The 19340-nt window shown below is 38.4% G+C and overlaps 3 protein-coding genes across 7 annotated transcripts; 2 read left to right on the top strand and 1 right to left on the bottom strand.

Moving 5' to 3' along the window:
* Window positions 1–371: 371 nt before the first annotated feature.
* On the top strand, window positions 372–9743 carry rab41 (RAB41, member RAS oncogene family). Of its 4 annotated transcripts, none has more exons than XM_017698314.2 (8): window positions 372–569; window positions 1602–1660; window positions 1894–1947; window positions 2757–2862; window positions 5288–5399; window positions 5819–5912; window positions 7174–7240; window positions 7571–9743. In XM_017698314.2, the coding sequence occupies exons 1-8, from the start codon at window positions 491–493 to the stop codon at window positions 7633–7635; spliced, it is 636 nt and encodes a 211-aa protein (XP_017553803.1). In that variant the 5' UTR covers window positions 372–490; the 3' UTR covers window positions 7636–9743. The 4 variants fall into 4 exon arrangements, with proteins under 4 accessions (XP_017553803.1, XP_017553801.1, XP_037396503.1 ...); XM_017698312.2 differs by lacking the exon at window positions 2757–2862 and adding an exon at window positions 4483–4588 and having other exon boundaries at window positions 376–569; XM_037540606.1 differs by lacking the exon at window positions 5819–5912 and adding an exon at window positions 6298–6391 and having other exon boundaries at window positions 377–569.
* Window positions 9744–10886: 1143 nt separating this feature from the next.
* stard14 (START domain containing 14) lies at window positions 10887–15863 on the top strand. Its single transcript, XM_017698308.2, has 6 exons — window positions 10887–11634; window positions 11972–12119; window positions 12485–12588; window positions 12750–12867; window positions 12958–13010; window positions 14296–15863. The coding sequence occupies exons 1-6, from the start codon at window positions 11449–11451 to the stop codon at window positions 14500–14502; spliced, it is 816 nt and encodes a 271-aa protein (XP_017553797.1). The 5' UTR covers window positions 10887–11448; the 3' UTR covers window positions 14503–15863.
* Window positions 15864–15902: 39 nt separating this feature from the next.
* pdzd11 (PDZ domain containing 11) lies at window positions 15903–19040 on the bottom strand. 2 transcript variants are annotated; one of them, XM_017698309.2, is made up of 6 exons: window positions 18975–19040; window positions 17882–17984; window positions 17651–17791; window positions 17391–17489; window positions 17243–17303; window positions 15903–17088 (listed from the first exon to the last, which is right to left on the bottom strand). In XM_017698309.2, exons 2-6 carry the CDS (start codon window positions 17972–17974, stop codon window positions 17054–17056), a joined length of 429 nt encoding a protein of 142 aa, XP_017553798.1. In that variant the 5' UTR covers window positions 17975–17984; window positions 18975–19040; the 3' UTR covers window positions 15903–17053. The 2 variants fall into 2 exon arrangements, with proteins under 2 accessions (XP_017553798.1, XP_017553799.1); XM_017698310.2 differs by lacking the exon at window positions 18975–19040 and adding an exon at window positions 18805–18954.
* Between the last annotated feature and the right edge of the window lie 300 nt (window positions 19041–19340).

Raw genomic sequence — 19340 nt, 5'->3', positions numbered from 1 at the left:
CAGGCCGCCTATTTATAACCAGTTCATGTTCTGTGAAGGAGCTTTTAGACGCATTAAACTCTTCAGACGTCTGGTTCCTATCACCATCACCGTAAATAATTCTGACTCGGGAAGTTTCTACGGGAAAGGGCATTTCACGTCAAACCACTCCGATGCCTTTTTACATTTTAATCAATTAACCTGGTTATTCAGACTACAGAAGTTCGATGTAGCTATAACGTTTCCTAAAAGCAGTCTCGTCCACCTTCAGTCACTAGTTAATCATCATTACCGTGCGTGTTAACCATCTTCCATAATCGAAGATCAGCCTGTAAAACGCGGTTAAAGTTGTCGATAATAGTTTAAAGGAGCATCGTGAAGTTTCCTCCTCTGTCACTGTGTGGCGCTGAATTACCGAGGAGGAAAACACTGGGGAGCTCGGTTGTGGTGGACTGAACACTACGGTGCCCTTCGTCCGCGCATTGAGAACAACGTAGTTCGCTTGATAAAAATGTCCAGTACGACCGGCGGCGGAGAGTTCGGCAATCCTCTGCGGAAATTCAAGCTTGTGTTCTTGGGCGAGCAGAGCGGTAAGCGGCCTCCGGCATAGCAAAGTCGAAAATCATGAGCAAAGACCGAGACAGGCCGTGTGATGGGTGCTGCTGTCCAATTCACAGACAGGGTTTATCTGTACGGCACTGGGGCCAAAGATGGGCTAACAGTAGCATAGATGCTCTTAACGATGAAGAAATGAAATAATCCTCGGTCATTAACAAAAGCAGGTCCCCATCATAACACGGCTTCACTTAATTTGCTCTCTTGTTGTGGCTAGCAGAGTAGCTAGGTTAGCTAGCTAGAGTCCACCCTGTCCAAAAAAATGAACGTTTATTTCCCTGATAATTTCTGTGCTTTTAGAATCAACGTAAAAGCATTTGTCTGTGAAGAAATACTCCACGATTGCTAGTTAAGATTTATTGGTGAAGCACGTAGCTAGGTTGGTTGGCTTTTAACTGCAGTCTAATTGACTAAACTGCAGCTAGCAAAGCTAGCTAAAGCTAGGTAGCTTATCATGTAGCTTAACGTTGCTGTTCTTACCAGCTAGCTAGCTAACGTAAAGCCACTCTTTGTGTCTCGTATGCCTGCGAATATTTGTAATATTCATAATGTTTTAAAAAGAAGGCAGACTTTTTATAAGCAGGTGAATTTGATAGAGTTCCTTTAGCTGATTGGTAGCTAGGCAGCTAATGGCTAGCTACAGGTGCTAAATCGTTGGCAGTTTAATTTCTCAGCAACGTCAGCTTAACTGGCTAGTTAGGACAGCTATGTGTCATACGGCGTGACTCTCCCACACCGACATCCTCCTTTTAGTTTCGTAAAAATCTGAAGCAGTGTATCAGTGTTTCCCTGTATAATTCAAGTATAATGTGCCTCTTATTGTTGAGAGAGAGCCCTCAGCTGAAGTCGGTTGGGAATATGGCACCACCCATGTTGCCAACTCGGCCGCCGTGTTTCGGATAATCTAACGCTGACTAAGTGGTTGTCTATGTATTGTGTGATTTTTATTTATTTATTTTTTTTGTGGACCAGTACAGTTACAACTAAAGCACATCTTCTTTTTGCAGTTGGGAAGACTTCTCTTATCACCAGATTCATGTATGACAGCTTTGATAACACCTACCAGGTACTACTGATCAACCCACCAGGTGTCTTCAGGGTCAGGGGCTCTGGACATCCATTCCTGTAAACCTCAAACCAATTAATTGCATCATTCTGTTTTTGAAAGTTGTTTCTTCAGTTACGTGATGCACAATTTTGTAATGTCATTTCGTGACAGAAATATATACATATATAAGCTAGCTTGAAGACTCCTTTGATTTAAAAGTGTATTTTCCTAATCAGTGTTTCTCACCATAGGCAACAATTGGCATAGACTTCCTATCAAAAACCATGTACTTGGAAGATCGTACGGTAAGCATCCTTCATCATGGGTAATTAAAGGCTATTACGGGTATCAGAAATGCAAAATTTTATCTTGCTTGTATGTTATATTAGACAGTTTGTCCCTCAGCTGAGTCAATTGGTTTGACACCTTGTTGACTCCTTTAATAGCAGGGGTGGAAAAAGTACAGAAAACCTAAACTTAAGTGAAACAATGGATATTGTGTTGAAAGTGTACGGAATTAATAGTGGAAGCATGAGGCGAGTGTAGATTCTTTTTGCGCTGACATGAAAAGAACTAAAATGTGTGGGAGCCTGAGCCATTTTCAAGGGGGAAAAAAATTGATCTTTGAAATGTTTAATTATTACAGATTACAGCTTCAGTACAACTTAGGAATCAAAAGTATGCATTTTTTAATTTTTTTAGAAATGTAATTGTGTTGATGAATAAAAATTAATACTATTCAACAATGGAAATAAGTTATGTATAGTAATGAAGTACAATTTCTCAAGTATTTTCCACCCCTGCTTAAAACTGTTAACTATTTTCCGAAGGTTGCCCTCCCTATTGTGTTTTTTCTTGTAAATAGCATGGCACAGCTTGATTTGTTTCAGATCCATCAAACTAGCCTGTTTGTTTTATTTTGCCCCTCCTTAGAACAGAGGCATTTAATTTGCGTAGTTCTTTGTGCATGCCTTTACCCCATTACAGTCATGATGTTGTGGCATTCATTTTAGTTTTTCATTTTGGTTTGGTTGTGTGTTTGTCTACTTTTACTTTGCCCATGGCTGTGTGCCGAATGGGGCCCTTGCGGCTTGTGCCATACGGATGGTGGTAGATTCGGCTACAGTTGTGGGACACTGCAGGGCAGGAGCGCTTCCGTAGCCTCATCCCCAGCTACATTCGTGACTCTGCGGCCGCTGTGGTGGTCTATGACATAGCAAGTAGGTAGCTGGTGCTCCTGCTTCAACCCATCATGGTGCTCACAAGCGCGTGGTGGAGTAAATCTGGGAGATGCTGAGGTGAATGGCACTCTTGTAGCTTGATATATGTGCTGGCTCAAAGCATCCTCCTTTTGAGGATGGAGAAATACGGTAGCCAGTAGGGCTGGGTGATATTGATAAAGTTTGTTAAAATTATATTTTCCACATAAGCTTCCCAGACAAAAAAAATAGTAGCGTTATTTCTCTCTTTGAAGGCTTACATTTTAATAACAGCAGCAATCCTGTCAGGTGAGGATTACACCAGTGTTTTGATATGGTTTCTGTCCATTTCAGCCTAATTTGTCCAAGCAGAACACAACATTGAGACTCCTACATTACATGATGCTGTAGAGTGTCCGGATGTGGCTGGTTCAACAGACATGAAGAAAACCAGAGACAGTTTGAATAACCAGCAAAATCACTTGACCTCAATCCCAGTTCTCAGTTTGGAACAGCAGATGACATTTTGAAAAAGGCACACTCTAGTTGAGGACAAGAAATTACCTGGTTGGTGTTCTTGATACCTGCCAGTGTTGGTGGTGTTATATATATATATATTTTTTGTTGTTGTTGTTTTTTAAATTAATTATTATTTTAAATCTTGCTCGTATTGGCTTACAGCCCTGAATAGTTTCAACTTTTCCTTTCCTTAGCACACTTTACCCATATCATGTAGGGCTTGATCAGTTCATGAGGTGTGTGTAGTGCTGTGGATCGCCAGAAGCAAAATGAAAAAACACAGCTTTAAAATGAATACATTAATGAGAATAATTATTTTTGAGTACTGGTAGTCTGTACAAAAGAATGTCTTACAAACTGGATTTTTGGATTTGGATTTCCATGCCTCCCTCACTAAAGTAGTTTTAGAATTAAAACAAAATAGCTGTGCACAGTATTGTAAATATTAACTAGACAAAGCTTACAGTTGTATGCAAATATTTGTCCGCCCCTGGTGAATTTACATGTTTTGTTGTTTTTTTTTTTTTTTAAGTGAAAAGAAGTTAACACATCCTCTACAGAGAACACAGCTCTGTGCATTTTCATACACACATACTGTTTGATGAATTTTACATATTGGGAAATAAAAATTAAATCCTCCTAAAATCTGGATAGTAATTGATGTTAGTCTGCAAGAAATGTGTCAGTGTTTTAGCAGATGCATAAAATAAGCATTTAGCTTTAAGTAGAGATAAAAAAAAAAAAAAAAAACATGCTGAGCTTTTACATTGCAAAGGCTGGACACACAGATGGTGCAGAGGAGAGTCCAGTATTGCTTCAGCACAAAGAGTGCCATTCTTAAAGCGTCTTGCAAGGAGCAGGAATGAGGGAATGCATCGCTCATCCTAACCGCTTGTCTGCATGGAATGGCTCTTCCTTACATCTTGAAATTCCCTAGATAATTAAGTGTGCTGTGCATACATGTTAAGGTGCATTTCTGTGATATCTGTATAGTTGTTTTTCTCTTATCTCCTGTCCTTTGACTTCTAATCTGCTCTTTTGTATCTTTACCCTTTTCTATCTTCCCCCTCTACTGCTCTGTATCTCTTGTTTTCTTCTGCATGCCGTCGACTGGCTCCTCAGGTTCGGCTGCAGCTGTGGGACACTGCAGGGCAGGAGCGCTTCCGTAGCCTCATTCCCAGCTACATCCGCGACTCCACTATTGCTGTGGTGGTCTATGACATTACCAGTGAGTCAGAGCGATACTTGTTGGGGTGGCAGAGGTTTATGTCCTCAGGGGACAAGTAGCATAGTCCAGTAGCTACAGTTGCTTCATGACTGGTCACTTTGACAGAGCAGTTCTGTGGACTGGGAGGGTTTCTTCCTACTAGCTATTGTCTCCTGTAAACAGAAGTGTGATGCATTCTTTTAATGTGATACTTCCCACACATAATTGTTAAAAAAAAAAAAACACATAGTTAAATGTTTTAGGGACATTGCACCATACATCAACCTGCTTAGGTTTTTGGCCAGTTGGTTTTGGCCAGTTTCGACTAAACTGCCCTTCACTGTTTGCTCAACTCTATACTAACAGTCTACATCAGAGGTGTCCAGTTTTAATCGCAAAGGGCTGGTGTTGCTGCAGGTTTTCATGCCAACAAAATGGGAGCACACAAGACCAACTATTTGAAGACTGAGAACTGATTTAGCATGTAGAATCCAGGTGTGCTTCAGCTTGTTTGAAGTGAAAATGTCCCTTTGCGGCTAAGATTGAGCAGCCCTGGTCTACTTGTTCAATTTCTTCTGACAGCTTGCTTTTGATATGCAGTGAGTGTACTCAGTTTTGTGCCAATTAATTAAGGCTGAAATTCTAACCAGGTAAAGTCGACCCATGTCAGTGTTGTTGTGGTTTGTTTTTTTTTTTTTTTTTTTCTCTTCTCTCCTTTAGATCTCAACTCCTTTCAGCAAACTTCAAAATGGATAGATGATGTCAGAACAGAGAGAGGAAGTGATGTCATTATCATGCTCGTTGGCAATAAAACAGACTTGGCTGATAAAAGGTATAGTAATAATGAAAATTGGCCCTTTTGTATTTGTGCTATTCATACTGTTCATACTAGTTAGACGAACATTGTGAATAGTACAGTAGCATATTTTTTAGTAGTGTGAATATCCTCTTCCAGCATTTCATTAGGATTCGGGTTTGTCTCTCTTCAAGCCATGTACTGTATGTATCGAGTGTCTCATTTTCATTTTAATTACTCCTTTAAACTTTATAATTTTGGTGCAGTCTCCTTATCATCACCCAAGTTGGAATTATGTTAACCTTTTTGTTTCTTTTAAATAATTATTGCTTTTCCGATTTCCATGGTGTGCCATGTTTTGATTTGATTTGATTCCCTTTTATCACTTTTGTCTTTCCATCTCCATTATGATTTGAACCATTTCCACACCCTTCCTTTCCACTGGACTGTGGCAGGCAAGTTTCAGTAGAGGCTGCAGAGAGAAAAGCTCGGGAGCTCAATGTGATGTACATAGAGACCAGTGCCAAGGCTGGTTATAACGTCAAGCAGGTGGGTCACGTGTTTAGATACAGCTAAGGTGAGCGTGTCCATGACGATATCCTTCTAAGACATAAATTGTTGATTTAGCCACAAGCGTAGTTTTGTATGAATCTTTTGGTGCTTTGATTCTTGACTCTTATCAACTTGTTGAGATTTTCAGTAATTTCTCAGCAGGGCTGCTGTTTCTTTTCCCCCAGCTTTTGAAAACATAAAAAAAAAACTAATCTTTCCCTTTTTCCTCCTTACTAATTTAAACTTGAGTCTCTCCTTTTTCTCTTTTTCTGTCTTTCTCTTTTTCGTTTTTTTTTTTTTTTCCTCCCCTTTTTGTTCTTGTAAACCCAACCCCAACCCCAACCCTGTCTGTGTTCCACTGCTCCTGCTTGGACCTGAGCAGACAGATCACCACGGAGGAGGGCGAGCAGAGGGCTAAGGAACTGAATGTCATGTTCATTGAAACCAGTGCAAAGACTGGCTACAATGTCAAACAGGTATAGATTCAGTAAAATGAGGACGGCCTAGCCCCAGCTGCCCCCCCATTGCCAACCCCCTCTTCCACTATCTTACTGTGTCTCACTCTCATACTTCCTTTTGTTTTGCTGTCTCTTTCGACCTCACCCATACTTGATGTTTTCTCAACACTTTTGCTCTTTCGTCCACTGTCTTGCTCAAGTTCAGCTTGCATTTTGAGTGGCTCCCTTGTACTGCTTCTTGTGACCTGTGCCTTGGGAATCATCTTCATGTTAATGAAATAATGCAACTTGATTTTGAAGTATTTTATATTTGTAAACCTAGTAGAATAACCTGGCATGGCTCAGAATGTTTAGCTCATACAGTTGACTTTTTTGATAAAGCTGTTTGTCCCCATAGCACTAGATGTGTATACTCTCTGATTTAGAGTTCTCATAGTACTGAGTAGATCAGGGGTGTGAAACATACGGCTCAATTATAATTATCTGGCCAGCTAGTCAAATCAAGAGCGAATATTCAAAATGAAAAATAATCTTTTAGACGTCACTGGTTGTTTGCAGAATATTGTTTGGTATGACGCTTGACCAGTCTCTGGATAAATGATGATAAACACATTTTTTGGAGAGCTGTTGATGTGTTGCTTGTTTAGTAAATGTTTTTCATCTCATTGGAGAGAGTATAATGTAGCCCTTTACCAAAAATGAGTTTGACACCCCTGTTGTAGTTGTATTCAGTCCGCAATACATAACAAAGCTTATATGTAATGGTGTGGCATAATAAAAGACAATTTCATTCTTCACAGCTGTTCCGACGTGTTGCGGCAGCTTTGCCTGGCATGGATAGCACACCAGAGAAAAGCAAAGAGGACAGTATCCTTTAATTTTTGTTAGCGCTATACACAACAACTCTTTTATTATCTGTGCTCACATCAAATACCCTGCATATCTATGCTCATACTGTTCTCTCTTGAGATCCTTGCAAATCTGGTAACAGTGCATAGCAAACAAGTTTGTCTTATCAGATCATACTTTGTCATTTCTGATAAAACACCTTTGTACTGCAAATGAGGATGATTTTGGATATGTTTGTGATGAATGGATGTCCTCCGTAAAGTTGAAATTTTACTTTTGTTTTTAAGAGAAATGCTTTTTGAGTTTATTTCACTGAATAGATGATGGTCCTTAACCTAATTCTCTCAGTGATTGATATCAAACTGGAGAAGCCTCCAGAACTTCCTGTGACTGAGAGCAGCTGCTCCTGCTAGTAACCACCCCTAGACTCCCACCGGCCCTGCCTCCTCCCCACCAACAGCTTGTCTCTCAGTGGCCACTAGCTCCAGTCAGTGGCCCTGTGCCATTAGTTGGAGAACCTTTTAACCCACCCACCCACCCCCCACCCCCCTTGACTCAGTGACTTTTCGGAGTAACGTGTGGATGTGCTATTACTCTAATAAAACGGATCAAAGATTAAAACATCAAAAAAAGAAATATATATATGTTAAAGGGAAAAAAGTAAAGAAATCACAGCATAGGTTGTAACTGCTCATCAGATTCTCATCTGTTCTGACTGCATGGCATTATATAGGATTGCAGACTGACATGAATCAATCATTCTTGAGTTCTTGCACTTTCTTTTGAGCATCAGTGCTGTCACACTCATTATTGTGAATTTTCTTTTCTTTTTTTTTTTCTTTTTTCTTTTTTTTGATTCTCCAGCTCTCTTAAGTTAGACCAAGGTCGCATACCTTGATTGCCTTGCTATTTAATTTCAGTGAAGAAAGTGGCAAGGGAAACCAAGATGGCATTGTGTATTGGGGACCTGTAGTTACTGATTTTTATTATTATTTTTTTTATTATTTTATTTAAACATTGACATATGTTTCACTTGAAAGCAGACAAGCCAGACTTGGAGTGAAAGGACAATTTAGCTCTATACTAGAGTGAAGTTAAACATCATCTCAGAATGTGGACGAGCATACACAATAATACACAATAGGATGTTGTCAAGTTTGGTTTTGGGGACCAGTACAGTTTGAGTCTTTTGTTTCAAGATACAGGTTTATGGCCAAAGAAGACTTGATATTTGTAGGTTATTTTTAGACAAACCTCTGCATTCTGGTCAGGTTTGCTTTTGTACACAAGTCTTTGGGGGGATTTGCATGGAACGTGAATGTACTTAGCGGGGGGTGAAAAGCTGTGCATATTCAGCTTCAGTAATTAAGTAATTCTAGATACTCTATTTCATTAAAACACAACTTGTATAATTGTAACTTACCCATGAATTGTAATTACCAGACCTAATCTTAATAGTAAAGCACCACATGTACTAATGCATCATAAAATACTTAGATTAACACTTGGCTCTTTGAAGTAAGATGAGAAAGCAGCATTGGAAATTCCCTGTTGAGGATGTACTTAATTTCTGCAGCTGCATTTGGAATCTCTGTGCTCACTATCCTGTTGTTTTTGCCTTGTGTTTGGTACACCATTATAGGAACAGCATGTTATCTAAGGATGATTTTAACACAAAATGCCTTGCTTGTTTTGTTTTAGTCACAGTGCACCAAATAAAGCCACAGCATTGTGGTTTATAGGCCTGCTGATTCGCGAAGAGCTGCAGAAGTTTCATTGAGCAGAGTATTTGGAGTATTTTTTTTCCTTATTAGCAGCAATTGCCTAGTGTAGAGAAATGTCTTGAGGAGTTAAACCTGTGTTGCTTTTGCTCGTTTTAAGACTGTTGGTTTTATGTGTTAATTTATTTATCTCGCTAGGAACATAAAATATGTTGTGTGCTTGGCCTGAATGACAGTTATTAACACTTGGGAAAGCAGTTGATTTTCTGGTTTGCCTTTTTGCTTGGCTACTGTATCACAGAGACCTGGTCGTGTACTTTTCTCATTACTATGGTCACACTATTTATGACCTCTCCCTTTCAACTGTATGCTCTTTGTGTAGTTGTAAAAATATAGCCTGAGTGGGTCTATAGTCGCTGAAAGGTATCACTGCTAACGTGCACGCACGCACGCACACACACACACTTTCAACTGTACACTTTCTGACTCCCAACAGTACACATGCCTATTAGCTAGCTTGATTTACAATATTGGCATTCAACATTATTTGGATATGTAAGTATTTAATTACGAGAAACAACTCTCCTGAACAGCTCTACCACTTGTTGTCACCAACTGAAAACTCAACTGTGTGCTATTCTGAAGTGTGTTTGTCTATTTGAAATATGCTGTCTACTAGTGTTTAGCAAAGTTTGTGTGGAAAAAAAGCAATGTACTATTATCTGCTGTAAAAAAAAAAAGGAAGGTTAAAGAAACACTCAAGTGTATCACATGAAATAAAAGATATTTCACCAAACATATTCATGACTTGTCCTGATTACATTTGTTTAATAATTGGTTTTATGAGAACATATCAAGAAAAGAACAACCGACTGTACGCCTTTTTAGAGTGTCTGATTTTATTCATACATGTAATAAATAAATGGCATCCTTTAGCCAAAACTAGATGTTTGTTGCTTCCAGAAAAGGACAAGCCATCTAGCCTAGCAGTGTGAAAAACCTGAGTCATTAGACTGGGATATTACTGCGAGACAGGGCATTCTAATGGGATGCCCAGAACTAAGGAAAATAAATACAGATCTCCAAAAAGAGGTTTAGGCTTGACAACCAGAACATGTAAGACAAAGTAGCAGGAGCTTTCACAATTATTGTGGCCAGTCTTTAGTCCAGTAGACATGATGAAATGTGTTTTGCACAACCACAGTTATTGTGATCTAGTTTGGATGCCTTCATGATTGATGGAATTAAGCACAGCATTTATTTTTATTTATTTAATTTTTGAATAGGTACTTGCATTGGTACAACAAAGCCATTTCACACCAGGCCTTAATCATTTGGTTAAGATGTGGTGAAATATGTATTTTAAAATGCTGGATCATTTATATTTGTGTACATGTATGCAAGTTTCATATGTTGGACATACACATAGGTTATACTTATAGATTTGATAATGTTAAATACATTTAAGTACCTTTTTCTATTGGTTACTTTTGTTTTCTGCTTGCTTTTAAATATTAATGTATTCAAATGTCAAAGAACAATACTTTCACTTATTTCATGCTTTAATGATTTTATTCCATAGCTTACACTGCATTTCTTAGAGTTTAGAAACTATTAAATGAATTTTCACTCTGAGAAAACAACATAAAACCATAAATAACATGAAGCATGTATTCATGATTTCTGCCATGTATACATGAATGTTTTCCATCATATATTTTACAATTTATATGTTACACATATGTTAATATATGGCTGAAATACATGTATATGTCCATATGTGACGATTATAAGTTGGATATACAGGCCTACATGAGATACACTTAAGCTATAATATGTTATAGATTTGAAATCGATATATTGCCATATATCCGATCTCCCTACGTGTATCCTGTACGTTTGCTCGCAGCTGAGCTGGAGGTCCGCGCCAATTGGTTTCGGTCAATGGAGGGGGTGGTTTTGGGAGGTGGGGGGTCGTCTACATACATATTAGTCACTACAATGTGAATGAAGTGAGTTACAAATGGTGATAGGACAGTTTCACCGACTACACCCACCGACACCCAGACCTACCACACCCAGCGTTAGCAGGCGGTGGGAATTATCGCCGTTTGTTCGACTGTCAGTAAAAACGTATAACTTAAAAGGTAAAGGAGTCTCAGCGTTCAGTCAGACGGAAGGCGGTAGAAGGTCAGACGCTCCTCCACTCAGCTCGGACTCTAACAGCGGGCGTGTTAGATACCTCCCACCTGTAGGACACCAGGAAGCGAAGCCATTAGGTTTTGCTGGCAGGTGCAAAATTCATGACAAAATTCCAGTCAGACTTGAAATGTTAAGCCGCTACAGGCTGTCAGGGAGAGCAGTATGAGGCTTGGCGCAGGACCACTAACATCCTAACACCGAAACTCCTGTGATTCCTCCGGTGGCGAATTGATCTGTTTGAAAGAACTGAGGACACTTTTTGCTGTTGGATACCTCTTCGAGCGACTTTTAGCAACTTTAGTCATGTCTCTGGGATCAGGAATTATTCCGGACGAGTCCGTTTTCGCTGAATTGAGAAGACAGTGCATGTCGACAGAGAACTGGCAAAACAAATACAATAAGAACGGAATGGAGGTGTGGGTCGAGGTGCCCCCCTCAATAAATTCACAAGGAAACAAAACCAGCCTCTCTAAAGTGCACAAAGTCAAGGTAAGTGATGTCTGCGCATTTTTCTACTTTCCATTTATGTTTTAACTCTTCAGGTTAGTCCATTAAGCTGCAGTCAGGAATTTTAAGGCAGTGTGGAATTTTAGTTTATTCTGAAAAGCCCATGGAGAGCAAGGCAAAACCTGCCGCTCCAATGCTCTTTTTTTTTTTAACCAGTCTGTAAACAGAAGAACAATAACTATCTTGTCTGGCTATTATTATTATTATTATTATTATTATTCACAAAAAAAAACACTTAAAATCCCTGATGACAGTGTTTCATTCAGTATCCACCTGTTATGTCTAATGGGTTGCCATAAGAAAACTTTGTTTTCAACAGTGTAAAATTGCCATTAGTGATGTGTCAGCTGCCACAATGTATGATGTTCTTCACGACAACAAGTATCGAAAAACGTGGGACCCTGCTATGCTTGAGAGCTTTGAAATAGCTCGGGTTGCACCCAACGCAGACGTGGGCTACTATTCATGTGAGTTTTCCCATCAACAACTGACTTCTACTTCATTTTCTCTTGCTTATCAGAAATTCCTTTTAGGGCTGTTTTGTGTCACTTTTGCTCACAATTTTCCATGTGTTCTTTATATGGTACCATGCCTATTAAGTTACTTTGTGGACACCATACTTCAAAACTTGTTAACTGTGTTAGCTTGTCTCAAGTCTCAAGGTTTGAAGATAAGATCGTGTTTTTTTTCTTCTCATAAGCCTGTATTTATATCATCATCAGTGCAGTGTTATTTTTGCTGTTGAGTCCATGCTACCCCTGAAATTCATAGAATACAGGAACTTGTGCCTCGTTCTTGAAGGGTTTTTAGTGTTTTTACACTTGATTCACAGGGCTGTGTCCTAAGCCACTGAAAAACAGAGATGTGATTACCCTGCGTTCTTGGCAGACATCTGAAGATGAATACATCATTGTGAATTACTCTGTCAAGCATCCGGTATGTCAGTCTCTTTACTAACAAACTCTATCTGCCTGCTTCAGAATGGTTAGGTTTCATATTATTTTAGGACTTCAAAGCATGCACTAGACAAGGCTTGTACTTGCTTAATTACAATTCTAAAATGACCAGTGATTCATGAGGATTCATGCTTACTATAGAAATACCCGCCACGAAAAGACCTGGTAAGGGCAGTCTCTATTCTGACGGGTTACTTGATGAAACCAACCGGACCTAACAGCTGCTCTTTCACCTACGTCTCACAAGCTGATCCTAAGGGTAAGAAGATATCTTGTGTTTTGTACTTGGCTTGGCAGCAAAAAGATGGTTGAGAACTGAGTACATCATATTTACATTCTCATCCATTAGGTTCTCTACCCAAGTGGGCAGTCAACAAGGCATCTCAGATCCTGGCTCCCAAAGTAAGTGAAAGTTTTTTTTTTTTGTTGTTTTTTTTTTAATTTGAGCTTTAGACTGGCTTGACCATCCTGAAGCATGTCATCTGAAGATGCCAGCTGCTTGATTTTCCAAAAGCATTAATGAACAATTGTGTGCTTAGCGTAAGCATTTTGAACACTCTTTGGTTAATGCTAATTGCTATGCTTTTACTCCAACCCATTTTTAATTTAATGTATTTATTCAATTATGTTAAATTCAGCAAGTAGAGAAACAATAATTGTTTACTTATTTTCAAATCATCAAAATGATATTTGACTGGGGTGCCCAAACATTTGAATACAGCTATATGTATGGGATTACTGTTCTTAGTTTGCCACTAATGTGTAGCATGACTTTGATTCTCAAGAATCACTGTTGTTTTAGCCTGAGTTCAGTCGCACTGAACAGAATGGTGCATAGGCAGTGACTGACATGGTGTTGAGACTTGTCAAGTGTCATATCAGCATGTTTTAGGGTAATGAACATGTGCTTAAGCACACCATTATGTGCAGTCCTGAAATACTGCTTAATGTTGTAGAATGTGTCATTTGTTGGACTGACTGAATGTGAGAAGTCTTGAGGATGACTGGCTTTACTATTTCTGATGAATGCTGTATCCATAGGGACCTACTCAAAGTTTGAGTCCAGTATGTTTCTAAAACTAAGTTTCATGTAGAACTTGCTTATCTGGTTTCATCAGACTGCACTGCCACAGTCATTTAAAACTATTTAGGCCAAGGTGTATCTATTGTGATACATGAAGGTCTTAACAGGCTTAAAAGTCCTGGTTCATTTAGTTCTTAATCATAGTTCTTTTGAAATCCAAGGTCCTTAAATGTCCACTGTATTTTCATCACTTGCCATATAAAAAATTTGTAGGCAATGAAAAAGAAGAGCAGCAACTATTTTATAAAGATTCTAAATATATTTTTTTTCTTCTTCTGTTCAATGTACTACAATGACCAGTGTCTCAACAGGCCCATCAGATGAACTTGAGATGCACTTGATTCAGATGACGATGATTATACAACACTGTTAAGCATTAATAACAACACTGACATTCTCATAGTTCTCATTTGTCATAGAAGCAATGTCCATATAGACAAAAATGCAGCACTAATCCAGATATGTCAAACTAGGCCTGAAAAGCAGGATTCCAATGTCATAAGCCTTAGTCAGCATAGGAACAACCAGCGCTCATTGTCATCGTCATATCCGTCGATACTCATGCCTCCACCTCAACCCCACCCTTTCTTCGTCATTCCACAGGTTATGAAAAGCGTGCACAAGGCAGGTCAGAACTACCCTGCATGGAAGGCACTGAACTCTCCAGAACACAAGCCCTGGCTATACCCCATACAGAGTGAACTGCCCATGATGAATCCAGCAGAACTGACCCTGCAACATGGAGATTCACTGGAGAATGTGGATGAGAGTTCAACCTGGGACGCACAGGAAAATGAGGACAGTAGTTGAAGCATGGCAAAGTATGATGACAAGATGGACTCTTCCCTTTTACACCCCATTCCTGACCAGTTTGTTTGTTCTCTTCCTACTATGTACCTGATCCCCTTTGCTGGAACTGAAGTGTTTATAGCCACTGCCATCTGTGGCACATATGAAGTGACTTATGCGTTTCCCATATTTTATACAGAATGCATAAATCCAGATTCAACTGAGAGCTGTACTCTCAAATAAGCTGACACAACTTATGAACGAACAATTTATTTATTTCTTCTTTGCTTCCTTAGAGTTTGAATATGCTTGAGGTTGCCAAACCTGATATGTTTTTAATTTCTCCAAATCTCTCTAGAGCTCAGCCAAAGTAATGTGTTACTTTGCTTAAAATGCTTAAAATGAAGGTAAATTATATTTTGGTCTTTATCTACCGCAATAATGCATCCATTTACTTGAGACTAAAAAACAAATGGCCAGTGTTTTTAAAAGTTGAAAGAACTCTCCAGAACTACTGGAAATATTACTTAAACTGAAAGGAAGCACAATCATCCTTATGCTTCATACATTTGTTTGCATGCCTTGTCAAAGGGTGTGTTTATATTGGTGTGTGTGAAATGGTTTATCTGGTTTTAGATAGAGCTCCAGGGAGCTAAGGTGCTTAATTGCTGTAAAGTATGATTGTATGCCTATTGGAAAAGGACTGTCAGTTTGTATTTCCTCAGATTGTTTTATTTATTACTTTAACTGATTGTTAAAATTGAGACATGGGCTAACATACACAGGCATAATGGTTTTATTCATTACTGCTTCAGGTATCCTGTAAGGTGTGTCCAGTCCAAGGGACCCCCAGTAATACATGTTCCTTGCTGACTCAAGAAATGTTCTATTTTGCTGATGAGTTGACTTACAATACTATGCAGACTATAGGGTTTCCTGGTATTTTACAAAGCAACATTACACTGACAGATAACTAAATCCAAAGGTCAAGCATATCCAATTTGATTAGAGGGTACTCGTTTATCAACTTTCACATTCCGCTTCTTTTGTCCAGTTGCTGAAAAAGTCCTGCTCTGTGAAATACCTATTAGAACATTAGTTTAATCTTTGAATGTTCTTAAAGCAAAGAGAAAAGCAATACTGCAATAAGCCATACTGGTAAAACACTATGATGTTCCATACTCTTGTTTCTCAGAAGTGACTGTCTTCCCCACCTTCATCTGTACATTAAATCGGGTGGTATTCTAACCATTTTGAGAACACTCTGAAAAGGGACAGATGTGTATGACCTATGGAATATTTTAACAAACTTTTTATGGCCTTTCTCCTCATTCACTGGATGAAACTGTTTGAATATTTCATAATAAATTTTGATAACACCACAGAATACTTTGTAATCTTTACAAAACAACAAAAAAAAGTACAGCAAGAGAGAACTAATTTATTAAAAATTGCTCCACATACGATTAACTTAACACAAAGTTAAAAAAGAAAAAACAACAATAGCATCAATGTTTAATAATGTGTTATTCCTAAAAATACAAAGTGCTTTGAGATAAGGCAGTACCTCAAAACCAATGCGTGGAAAGGACAAATCTTAGGATCACGCCAAACCATAAATTTCAAAGGATACCAGTAATATACATTTGAGGTCCTCAATTAAAAATAAATATACCAGTTTCTTACATAAGTAGTTAGTAATGGTTGTATTTTTCAGTAGCAAATCTGTCAGCAGGGCATCAAGCTGCAAAAGTACATTCCATGACTAAAAAGAAGAAATATTAAGACAATGGTGATGACTGGGGTATTCCCAATTGCGAACATATGCTAATCCAGAGATAGTCAACAGTTCTCTTTCGGTGTGTTGAATGTTAAAACAAGTAATTATTCAATCTGTTAGAGCTGGCTATCAAAATTTTACATATTTAAAAGTACTGAATGAATGACTTCAATACTACATATTGTACCGCAAATAATTCCACATCATTCAGTACCAGATTTCAATACCTACGCAGTCAGTCTCATCTGTGTCAGTGAGCCAACAAGAATGTGTGTTCCAAAATCTAGAACGCTGTGTCAATGGCGAAACTGGATTCTACATGTATGTTAGAAGACTACTGGCCAAATATTAAAGAAAATGCGTAAAAAATTGTCATGGTATTAATACTGACGCCATTGGTTATAAATGAGATACCGTGCATGCTCCTGATTGTTTGACACTGCATTGTAGAGCTCCTGGGAAGATGCTTTCCCAAGTAGCCATGTCATAAGTTAGTTCATAGTGTTCTTTTACATTAGGCTAAAAAATAGTATTCTAAAATCTTCCCTCTTTCCTATATCCAGAACATGTTCTTATCTGCATGAGGCTTTAACACAGGACAAGTAATAGTGACATTATAATACAAGGCGAGACAGACACAAGACAATTAGACACTAAAAATTCTCACACCTCTGACACCATGTGAATGCAGCTTTAGTCAAAGACAGCAGTAAAGATGAAGATGATGTGCTCCATATTAGGAACCAACGCCTCAGTGGCTCACTCATTCAGTCTTCAGCACATCTCTGCCACCTAGTGTACTGTCCTCTCCTTCTGTCGCTGGTAATCTAACAAGTAAGATGAAATTGAATAAATGTACATTCTAAAAAAAAAAATGACAGAAGTTTGTAGATTATTATTATTGTTATATTTGTATTATTATTTTTTATTCTCCACACTTATTCTAATAGATATTCCTCTAGATAAAATAACAGAACTCACTGTAAGGGAAGTAGCGCACCCTCATCAAAATCTCCCTGGCTGTCTTCAGAATCTCCACAGCCTAAAGAATAATTAAAGTAGCTGGAATAATGTATAGAAATGAGAAAAAAAAACATTAAGTATACAATTAATTTTACTGATCATTTACCCTTGAGTGCTCTATGTCCTGAAAGTCCACTTCATTAACTGATAACACCTGATCTCCTTCCTGAAGTCCAGCCCTGTGGGCATCAGAATCTGGCACCACCTATTAAAACATGCAAAAAAACAGTGTACTGCCCAAAAAGGGCATCCATACAGCACTGTATCCTGCCCATGTGTGATTTTAAGGAACCATTACTTTAAATACAACAAAAGGCACAAACTGTGTTATTTTGATGAAAATGCAATGAAGTTGCCAGGAGTCACCTTAGAAATAAAGATACCAAGCTGTGAAGCCTTTCCACCCCGGATGTTGAAGCCCAGTTGCGCTCCAGGAGGCTTTTTCAAGACTATAGTGCGTGGTAAGAACTGTGTAAGCTCATTATTATAATCAGGGTGATTTATTCTCTGTGAGGAAAAAAAAACAGTAACATTTAAGAATAAAATTATATTCTATTAGTTCTGTACAGAATCTATTGAATAACAAATGCTTCTTACATCCTGAGGAGGAATCCACGCAGGTGGATTTTCATAGGGGGGCAAAAAAACAACTGGCAGCTGATAGTCATCATAAGGAATTTTCTGATCCATACCTCTTGTGCTAAAAAGATGAACATTAAAGGGATAATTTCTTACAACAACAATAACAAAGTAACTTTAACTATAATATGGTACATTAGCTAGGGCTATCGGAAGCTTACATGACTAACTTGGCAGTGGAATTCCACTGATTTTTCATAATTTCTCCATAATTGAGTGTTTAAAATATAAACGAAGTCATTCTGAGTGATTCTGATTTCAATAACGCAAATATAGCCACTTTATTTACTATCCACAACTATGAGTGAACGTGTTTTCTAGTTGATGACGCTTAAATAGAGATGAATCTGCAAAAATAAGTTTTCTGGGTTGACTATTTTTGTCTTCAAGACCATGCATTTACTCCTCCACCTTCACTGCATTCAAATCAACTAATTACAATACGTTTTTGACTAAAACTTTGTCACATAACTACCGTAAAACAATGGCTCAGACACCGTTCATAACCGTTGCAAATAATAACTTTCTGTGAGGAAGCTTTTAGACTATTAGAGGAGAAAGTGTGATTCCTATCACCACCACTGTGAACAATTTTCACTTGGTAAGTTTTTCTACAACGGAGGATGCGTCATCAAACCACTCTGAGTGTTTAGACAGTAACCACTTAATTACGCACACATTTTTAAAAAATCAGTGGCGTTGCCCTTCAAGAGACACAACAACCACTACAACTAACTAATGCTAAAGGTGAAGCGCTTTACAGCGACAACTACTCTTAACGTATGACGTTATATGTATTCAGCAGATGAAGTTAGACAGCTAGCATCAGCTACAACAGAACCCACTTCAAAACAATCTGGATAGAACCGAACACATCTTACTTAGCTGGCGAGCTAACACCACAGGAAATAACTGGACCGCGTTCCTCAAAAACCAACGAAATACACTGACAATAAACTTCCGTAAAACTTAAATATATTCACAATTTAAACCGAAAGTTTAAATATAATATCCGTTACTTTATTTCAGAACCTTCCTTCTTTTCACTCACCAAGGGCTGCCCCTTCGTCTTCTTCTTCCTATAGAGGATATACTGACATTATAACTTTACCGCCCCCTACAGAATGAGAGAGAGAGAGAACACTAGAAAAAGGGAAAAAATAAAAGAGCCAAGGGACATAGCAAAGGCATCATGTGCTTCGTGTAACTGTTCTAAATATTTGTATTTGTATTAATTCATAATCAGCTCAGAATAATGAATGACACTTCAGAGAAATTGCACTGTGGTCAAATAGGCTGTAAGAAAAGGGTTCATATGATGAGCAGATAGTTGACTAATTACATTGGCAGGTGTTTATTTTGTTTGTTTCATCTCACACTATCAATACACTGATGCCTGTAACCGAACGCCCTGTAA

The sequence above is a fragment of the Pygocentrus nattereri genome, chromosome 8, assembly GCF_015220715.1.
Source record: "Pygocentrus nattereri isolate fPygNat1 chromosome 8, fPygNat1.pri, whole genome shotgun sequence".
Taxonomy (NCBI): Eukaryota; Metazoa; Chordata; class Actinopteri; order Characiformes; family Serrasalmidae; genus Pygocentrus; species Pygocentrus nattereri.
This window is presented reverse-complemented; position numbering and strand designations above follow the sequence as displayed.